Source organism: Octopus sinensis, linkage group LG6, assembly GCF_006345805.1.
Source record: "Octopus sinensis linkage group LG6, ASM634580v1, whole genome shotgun sequence".
Lineage (NCBI taxonomy): Eukaryota > Metazoa > Mollusca > Cephalopoda > Octopoda > Octopodidae > Octopus > Octopus sinensis.
Window position 1 is genome coordinate 36350410 of NC_043002.1, and position 10465 is coordinate 36360874.

A 10465-nucleotide genomic window follows, 5' to 3' on the forward strand; every position below is an offset into this window, starting at 1 on the left:
TAAGCAAACTTATGATTAAAAGCATTTCAGTTGTGATCATCCCACTGTTTTAGGGAGGCATGCTGCACTACATTACATAATGCATACGTTTCTTGTTTTAAACAGTAGGATGTGATACAAAGGAGATTTGGTTGCTATTTCTATTACATTGGGCTATCATGTAGTGGCTCCCTTGTATTATATAGTGAGGTTTGTGAACTGTAATTACACTGGACTTAAAATTTAGCCATTTTTTTCTTCCTGATATTTAATGATGAAATGACAGGAATTTAACAAAAGGAGTCAATCACCTGACTAATTGCCTTACAGTATTCAATTTTATTGTTTTGTACTCTGGGTTCTACTTCTAATGCAAGTTTTCATTCAAAATCTTTGAAATAAGAACTAGGATATACTATGACTGATTCAAAAGATTATATCTCATTGACAAACATTAGCTTCTTACCTAATTCAAAATTAAATCATAGTTTCTTTGGAGTGAGCCTCTAAGTAGCCACTTCACCTGCTAGATAATGCAACCAAATTTCCTTCAAACAACAACTTACCACATTAGAAAAAAATAGACCCATTTGAATTATACAGTTCTAGATACTGTGTTTGGAAAGAAAATGGGATGGTCATGGCTGAAACATTTGATCATAGAACTGCTTGATCAGTGCTAACCTGTAGTTAAATAACAAGATTATGAACATTTGAAAGACCTCAACTGAAATATCAAATAAAGAGGATTCTGTAGGCAGTTTATTAAAATATAATGTGTGTTTCTATCAGCTCTATACATTTTTAAACATTTTTTTTTTTTTTTCAGATTTTCACTCATTGTCAGAATCTGATTCATCAAATTAGCCGGCGCAGTAAAAGTGGAACACCACAAGAGATTAAACTGTGCAAAAATATTGTTTCTTCTTTAGCCAGAACTATTCAAGAAATGTCAACCAACTTTAAAAGGTGTCAGTCATCATATTTGCAGCGTAAGTTTGTTTTCTTTCTCTTATTCTTTATTTACATTTTTTCAATTTTGAGAGCGCGTGGCCAGCATGCATGTGAGTATGTCTGTCTGTGTCTACTCCAGTTATTAAATCATCATCATCGTTTAACGTCCGCTTTCCATGCTGGCATGGGTTGGACGGTTCAACTGGGGTCTGGGAAGCCAGAAGGCTGCACCAGGCCCAGTCTGATCTGGCAGTGTTTCTACAGCTGGATGCCCTTCCTAACGCCAACCACTCCGTGAGTGTAGTGGGTGCTTTTTATGTGCCAGACGAGGCTGGCAAACGGCCATGATCGGTTGGTGCTTTTTACGTGCCACCGGCACGGAGGCCAGGCCAGGCTGGCAACGGCCACGATCGGATGGTGCTTTTTACGTGACACCGGCACGGAGGCCAGTTGGGGCAGCGCTGGCAACGGCCACATTCAGATGGTTCTCTTATGTGGTATTGAAATTGCTTACTATTTTACTTTCATGTTTTAAAATTTCTTAATACAGGGCTTTTGCTGATTTTTTTAAAAACTACATGAGAGAGAGGGACACCTCTCTCTCTCTCCTATTACTCTCTCTTTTATCAACCTGCCTCACTTCTATTGCTCTTTCTTGGCCTCTCTGCTATCTCTGTTCTTTTCATCCTATCTCTCTCCTATCTTACACTCTCTTCATTACTTTCCCTCTGTCTCCCTCCTGCTCTTTTCACTCTGCCTCTCTTAACATACATTCTCTTTCCTGCATTACCATTTCTTCTTTCTCCTTTTATTCAGGCCCAATTCTTTTACTCTCTCTTCTATCACTCTCTCACTCCTATCACTCTGGGGATTTTTTCCTGTCACTCTTTCTTTTTCTCCACTACACCATGAGATAACAGCATATAGTGATACAAGTGATAGAAACTGTCCTTCCCATACATCCACTTCGGGAAAAGACTGGGACAAATTAACACAAGGAAGAGAGGACTATTGTCTTGTCAAGATTGAGACAACTGCTCTGTGTCTCATGTGTATGAGGCACCAGAGATAGCTGCATCTGATGCCTCTAACCTACAACGTTTCTATATGAACAGAGATATTACAGGCTAGAGAACACTCCCTAAGCTTGCTAGAAACAAGCCAGTTCCTTTAGTGCTGATGGAGCAGAAAATATCTGTAAAATAGTTGATAATAATGGGAAGGGCTTCCAGCCAAAAAAACTATGCCAAAAATAGAATGTGTGTGTGTGTGTGTGTGTGTGCATCTGTTTATGCACTCTTCTGTTCCGAATTAACACGTAAATAGCCAATTGTTCAATCAACTGAATGACCTTCTCATGGAATTAACATGAAAAGTGGCTGAGTATTCCACAGACATGTGTACCCTTAATTTAATTCTCAAGTAAAATCAGGGTCAGTCAGGTGACATGACTGGACCTTTGAATTGCAGGTATGTGATGGATTCTGCGCAGTTATATATCATTTTCATCGTTTAATGTCCATTTTTCCGTGCTTGCAAGGAACTCGCTAAGGCAGGTTTTTCCACAGTTAGATTCCTTTTCTATTGCGGGCCCTCACTTGTCTCCAAGCAATTTAGTATTTTCCCATAACCAGACAATTTTTGTATTGCTGTGATGCTTGTTTACAATTATCATATGGTATCAAGATAAGAGTACTCAAAAACAGTCACACATACATATATACATGCACACACACACACACACACACCACACACACACACACACAAATATATATACCTGTTGAATATTTTGCTGTAACTATGTTACACTTGTAATTATCATATTTTCACAAATGACAGGGCTAAAGATGAGAGAGGACCGATCTCAGCAATACTTTGATGCCAATATCAATGCTGATTCTGGCCTTTTTAATGATGATCTGTTACTAGAGGAAGAGATTTATGATAAGGTAAGAAACCCTCATATATTTCAGTTATACTTATTTTGATGAGTCATAATTTTTTTTTTACCTTTAAGTATATTTTCACTTGTTTTGAGATTCATAAAAGTGGTCTGTTGACATCTTCATTTATAGGTAATGCAAATATAAATGGTCTATTCTGATTGACAGCTTAACAGATAGTAATGCATCATCATCATTGCTTTACATCCACTTTTACATTCTCATATGGGTCAGATGGAATTTGTTAAAGCAGATTTTCTATGGCCATATGCAGTTCCTGTCACCAACTCTCACCTGGAAAAGCAAGAAATGTAGCTTAGACCTGTTTAGATCAGATTACTTATTAGATATAGTGTTATTTAATTAATTTTAAATCATTCTAAGCAACAAAAATATTTTATATATATATATTATATTTACTGTACATTAGTATTGAATTCATACCTAATAAAATCAAAATTCACAAGACTAAAGAGTCCCGTTATTTGGAAGGAAGACTAGGAGCTAGAATGGTTGCTTTATGCAAGATGTTGAGAGGATAAATTATGGTGGGAAGAGAAAGGACAGATTTGTTGTAAGGATGGGGGTCATGGACAGCTCATACTTTATATGGGTGAGAGTGGTGTCTGGAGTAGTACCAGAAAGAGGAGTGAATATAGTGGTGATGAATTATCAGACTGTACCCTTAAGATAACTTGTCCAAGAAGGTGAATGAAAAAGCAGAGAATCCACAGGGTTCAGTATGGAGTGAGAGAGAGAGAGAGAGAGAGCAATATAAACTTGAGGTAGAGGTGGTCATTGCTAAATATGAATGGGGGAATGATGGTAAAAATGATGAGTGTCTATCAATTGGGAAAAGCTTGAGGAGGGTGGATATGATATGGATTGTAGTAAGATTCTAATTTAATTACTTACTGCTGCAGAATGGAACAGTAGTTAGGAAATTACTGGAAGGATAAATGATATGTGACATGAAAGGTAGGGTTAAGGATTGCAAGTGTAGAGAGAGATGGGTAAAATAAGAGTGAGGGTGAACAATGATAATAATTATGGTGAATGAGGGAAGAGGTGATAATAGCAAAAATATGGAATGGATGTCAATAGAAAGTGCACTGATGGTCCTAGGTTGTGATATGTAGAGCATTCAGCTGGTAAAAACAATATCTTAATGACTTCTGTTCTCTTTTCTTAGATAGTGCAATCTTAATAAATGCAGAACAATGAGTGCATTAACAATTAACAGGTTGATATATATTGTCATTAAAATGATTCTCAAACATTTGGATGAAAAATAAATTGGAACAAGTTGAAAATTATATAATGTTTGTAACTCCTTAACACTTCATTTTTTTTATATTAAATTACTTTCTCATTTAATATAATGTCAATATTTGTAGAGTTTCACAAGTGCCCAGAAGCAGCTTGTTGAAGACAACAGTGTTTTAATCCAGCAAAGAGAGACCGAAATCATCAAAATTGTCTCATCCATCCAAGACTTGAATGAAATTTTCAAAGATTTATCCACTATGATAGTGGATCAGGTCAGTTAAATTCCACTTTTTTTTAATAGCTTGACATTTATTTAAATCAGAATAATAGTTGATTGCTTAAGATATTCTATTAAGGGCTCTGTTTTATTCTAAAGCATTGTCTTGTGTGCTTGTGTAAGGTATTCACTTCTCTCTATGACTTTTGCTATCAATCTTCAGTGTTAGGCAAGTTAAAAAGAAATATTCCAAGAATGCAGAACAAATGTCTGAATAAAAAAAAATTATAAAACCTATTAAATTCATAACACAAAGCTTCAGTGAATTCTAATGAAACATTTCTATAGTCTAGTGGGGAATAACTAAATGTCAAGTCAAACTTGAATGGTGACTTAACAATGAAGCTTTGCATTTCTTTGTTTAATGCAGTGTAAATGTGGTAAGATTAGAACTTGATGTTATAAACTATCAAGGCTCATTAACCGTTAATTGTATACCATTGCTGAATAATGTTTCAATGTTTACCTTTTTTTTTTTTTTGTTTCTTTTTCATATTACTGACAATCATACAAGATGTCATTTCTGTTTTGCATTACTGCCATGTCTGAATTTCTGATTCATGTTTGTTTCTTTCTTATTTCAGGGTACTATATTAGATCGTATTGACTACAATGTAGAAATGGCCAATGTTCAGGTGGAAAAAGGTTTGGTACAACTAAAGAAGGCTGAGACACATCAAAAGAAGAGCAGAAAAATGCTAATAATAACTGTTCTTTCAATTATCATTATCATTCTCGTCATTATATTGATTGCCGTTAAACATTAAGGTAATGCTGCAGACAATCACATTGCTGAACTCACTCCATACAGACACTGATTTATTTTCTACTATATATCTTTTACTCTACATTACAAGGCACCATTTACTGCTGTGTGTCTTTCTAATTCATACCCTTTCCTTCAATAATAGTTAAATCCTATTATATCTGCTTATGCAATTAGCTATGTTCAGCATAAACTGAGGTTAATATCGGTGAGTTAGCCAGAAACATTGTCTTCCCACTGGGTACACAGATCTCATTGTCATACTAAAACAAGCCAGTTGCCAGTCAGTGGGATGGAAAATTAAAGTCAGTTGAAATAACACTTTAACTGTATATATGTGCATGCACATCTGACAAAGCAACAGCGAAAAATATTTTTAAATAAATGTGAAGGGAATATCCACAACAGTTTGATTCCACCAGGCTTCACATTGTAAGCACAGCAAAAAGGCATGATTATTGAAACAAGTGTATATAATATATACTTCTGGCTTTCTATATCATCTCAAAAATTATTGCCTTTTATATTATTTAAACTTCAATCTATTTAATCCAATATTTCTCAAATATAAGATAATTTATTTATTAATTTATAGTATAGTATTGTTACATTTCAAATGCGAAATTTTCTACAAAAATGCTAACATTTTATCAGCTAAAATATATGTGCTAAACTTCTTGCATAAAATGTAGAAAAATCTGAAGATTTTGAAAATGAATTTAAAAAGCAACTGCTTGAATACACAGATACTCTTTTGTTATTCTACTAAAAAAAAAAAGATAAAAATGGTGCACCAACATGCTGGTTTGGGGGACCAACAGTTTATTTATTATACATATGTGTCACCTAAAAAAAACTGTAAAGGTGAAATACTGGCTGGATGAACAATTTACTGAATCACCAACTTCATGCTTACATTTTTGTGAATTAGAATTTTTTTGTTCTTTTTATATTTGAGAAATTTTATTATAGAGAAAGGCTGTGGTTCTGTGCATGAAGCAAGAATGTTGTTATGTACTTGTGTGTGAAGTGAGAGTGTTGTTTACTTGTGTATAAGGTGAAGTGTACACATGAAGAATTAGCAAAAACTTTTGACATTTCCAGACACATTTTTTTTTTAAACTTGTTTTTAATTTTTCTAGTATTGTGAAAGTGTATTAAATAGCAGCTAGTAAATGTTACCACTCCTTAGTGGCATTGTATTCTGGTTAGATAACAACTGATAAACTCTACCACTTATTGGTATAAGCAGTATTGTTACACAACAACAAGTAAACTGTTTTGCTGGTTTAGAAAATATTAACTACCATTTAGTAAACAACACAACTTTAGATTGGTGAACTGTACTACTCTATACTGGTAAGAGCAATGTGATAACAACAGCTGGCAGTTACTGGATATATATATATATATATATATATATATATATATAATCATTATTGTAGAGTAAATGTCAGAAGTTTCTTTTCTGATTTTGTTTTTTTACAGTCAACTAATTACTGATCTACTTAAGACTTTGAGTACACCAACCTGGTGAATTCAGATTGATTACAGTGATGTTTTTTTGTTGTTTTTTTTTAAAAAGAAACTTATTGAATATCCTGAATAGCAGCCTTCCCCCAAAACTGAAGGAATTAGTGTAAGATTAGTGTTTGTTTTCCTTTTCCACTGGATAAAACTTTGAGCTAGAGAAATATCTTGATGTTGTGCATCTAAATTTGCACATGTAATCAAGTACTTTAGCATAGCGAATGTGAGTGGGTGTTATTTTGAAAAAAATCTTCATCGTTTCTCTATATTTTTGTATATAATTGTCATGGGTGATGTACCATATTTAATAATGAAGATTTTATGAAAATGAAGAATTTTAAATCTTAATCATAGATTTTGTTGTTTTGTTTTTTTCTCTTTCTTTAAAAAAATAATGATGACAATATCAAACATATATTGTAAAATATATATTGTATTTCAGATTTCCCTGCACTTTGTTTTAGCTTGATTTTATTTTTGGATAGAACAATGAGACAAAGATTCTTTAACTAAAGCAGTATAAATTGTTACAATATTCTTTTCTCTGTCTTTTGACACAGGCACAGATGTTTGTGTGTATATGTGCATACATTCCATAAATCAAGCTGACCTCAAGCAAATAACAAAAGCTTAAAACAGGGTAGAGTTGGGAGATTCAACTGCATTTTTTTTTTTTTTTTTGTAAAATAATCAGAGGACTCAGAAGAAATTATTGTTAATGAAAGCTGAGTAATAACAGAAATTCATTTTATTCCAAGTTTTGTTCATGTACACAGACATACACGTTTTTTTTCTTTTTTTTTTTTTTCTCTAAATAGAAGAAATAGTTTGCATCTTAAAGCCGGAAATATATTTTCTGACTTTTCAGAAATATTTTATACCAAGACAAGATTCATGAGCAATTTTAGATTTCGTTGAACTTAGTCATCAAAAATGTAGTACTTATTTGTAGTGTAGGACTACATGTCCCTGTCCTCAATTGTTTCCATGTAGATTGGTGTCAGTTGTAAACTTTGTTTGTGTGTGTGTGTAAAACCTGCTTAATTTTGCAATGGTTACAAAATGGAACAGCTGTCACTATACATTTGACAGGTTGAAGCTTTTATCAATTTTCAACAGATTAACACGGCCGGACTTAAAAAATAAACAACTATTGATTTAATAATCAGTCAGGAACAGTTGTTTCTCATTTTGGTTTTTCTCTTTTAGTAATTAATCTCTTTAAAGACCAATAAAATTGGATTTTATTAATGATATTTTTTTTGTAAATTTAATGAAAAGCTCTTAGAACTAAAAGTGAAAAAAAGGAAACTGAGTAGTTGTGATCCTTATGTTCTCTCCTTTTTTTAATGTGATTAACATTATTGGCACCATACTCAGACTCCTTTTCAGTGGAAACATTCAATTACAATCTAATTGGCACCAAATAAGAGAGCCTCTACTTGGTTACTTGTTCTTCTATAAAAAAGAAGCTCGCTTTCCCTCAAATCACATCCTATCAACTTAAAAAATAAAGAAGACTGGATGGTGATGTCTGGGATGCCCTATGGTCATAGGTCTACTTGATTAGGATTGTCCAAAAGCTAAGCAACAACAACTAATTATATGATAATGATTTCTAACATTGACACTCAGCCTGAAATTCTGGGGATGAATATTATCGATGGATTATAATTAACCCTAGTACTTGGTACTTATTTTATTGCCCCTTCCTACTTTCAGGAAGTTGAATAGTAAAGTCAGTCTCAGTAGGAATATAGTTTAATATAGTTACTTAGTAAATCAAGAATTTCTCAGCATTCCTGACATATCATCCATCCCTTTCTGTCATCCATGGCATTTTTAAACTCTTGGTTTGTGCATCCTGTGTCTTCTAGTAATTGGTTGATGTAGATTTTTGATAGTCTATGTCTTCCCTGTTTACCATGAGAAGATTGTCACAGAACTTCAACTATTAGCTTCTTCTTGTTACATTAGCAGTGACCAATAGATCTCAGCCTTTATTTTTGTATTGTCCCTGAGATATATTGTCTTGGTATAGCTCTTTGTCAGTCATGTGGAGCATTCTAATGTACATGTCATTTAGAGTTTTCTTCATAGGGGCTGTAAGTATCCATGTTATTTGAACCATAAGTTAAAATAGATTCAACTGCAACTCTGAGGAAGTCTATTTTAGTTCTTTGCTGAAGATCAAATTTCTATATCTTATCCAAAAAAAATGTTAAGCACTCCTCGTGCTTTACTGATTTTCATATTACACTTGGATTTGGAAATATCACTGCTAAGGTATTTGTAATTCTCTACCTTTTTTAATTTCTTCTCTATTCAGAGAGTGCAAGCTTTCTGTTTTATCTTGATTGTAAGATCTATATGCTGTTTTTGCAGCACTAATAAATAGTCCACTTTCACTGGTATTTTTCTCCAGATCATATAAGAGGACATTGATCACTGATTATTACCAGAATGCCACTCGATCTTTATCCACAATTTTCTTGGTAGGATATCTATTTTTCTCTATAAAAGAGTCAAACCCAGGTAATTTGTTTGAGTCCAGTATTTTCCTTAGTACATAGTTAAGGCATATGATGAAAAGGAATAATGCGACTGTCTCCATCTGCTGAATGAACTTTAGCTTTGATGTTCTGATATAACATTCGCAATTACTTTAAGAATGCCATAAGGTAGCAATATCTCTCATTTCCCTCTACAAATTGAACGATAGGTTTTTGTGAAATCAATGATAAGTAGAACAGAGGGTATGTTTTCTTTCACATCTTCAATGAGGGCAATATTGATCTTGTCTTTCCTGAAGAACTCAACATAAAGAAGGGTTCTTTCACCATCGATGAACTGCAAGGTACCCTTAAATCAATCCAGTATGGTAAAGCATGCAGTCCGGATGGAATGTCTGTAGAGGTGTGGAAACTGGTAAAATTCAACAATGTGCTCTTGGAGGCCTGCAATGCTGTATACCATCAAAGAGCAATAGTTAGCTGTAGAGAAGGTTGTATCATACCAGTGCTCAGAAAAGAGACTTAGGTTTTATGAAGAACTACCATGACATTACACTCGGCATTGCAGCTAATATTTACAACTTTATGCTACTGAAAAGAATCAGATCCAAGTTTGAAATAAATCAATGATAGGTAATGACTTAGTTAAAGGAAAATGGGCAGCACTCTTCTCTTTTGGCAAGATATCAAATTTTAAAGCAGCATGAATTGATTCAGTATGTATTTTTTTAATAATTTTTTTCCTTATGATTTTGTTAGAGTTCATCTATCTGGTTTGTTTCTCGTAAGTGTCTAGGTTTATTAGTATTTTTCAAATAATTCCTGAGGGAATTATGACTAGCAAAAGTTTGTCAGAGATATGCACCCTCTTACAGAGGCATCTATTCTTGAGCTACATACTGATTTGCAGTGTTTTCATAACCTATTATATCTCATTTGATTTGTTAGAATATTTAAATTTATAATTGCTCAAATGTAAGTTATTAATTATCAGTTTAAGAAAAGATGTAGTGTAGTCAAATAAAGCAGAGCTGTCCTCCCAATGCTGGTAGAAATGATGAAACACTTCACTATATGCTTTACAATATTTATTTCTGTCACAGTGGGTTCTGCATTTAAATTCAGCTGAGATTAATTTTGCCCTTTATCCTTTCATGGTTGCAACCAAATATATCTATTTCCTTCCTTGTATAAAACCAAGTATATCTCTCTCCTTCTTCGAAAATAATCAGTA

At 33.4% G+C, this 10465-nt stretch overlaps 1 protein-coding gene across 2 annotated transcripts in view; it reads left to right on the forward strand.

Moving 5' to 3' along the window:
• Window positions 1-7071, forward strand: part of LOC115212817 (syntaxin-16) — a 32939-nt gene extending 25868 nt beyond the window's left edge. For both annotated transcript variants that reach the window (XM_029781550.2, XM_036503835.1), the window contains exons 5-8: window positions 809-971; window positions 2773-2882; window positions 4274-4417; window positions 5007-7071. In XM_029781550.2, coding sequence (XP_029637410.1) covers window positions 809-971; window positions 2773-2882; window positions 4274-4417; window positions 5007-5189 — 600 coding nt within the window. In that variant the 3' untranslated portion in view covers window positions 5190-7071. The remainder of the gene's footprint in view (window positions 1-808; window positions 972-2772; window positions 2883-4273; window positions 4418-5006) is intronic.
• Window positions 7072-10465: the final 3394 nt, after the last annotated feature.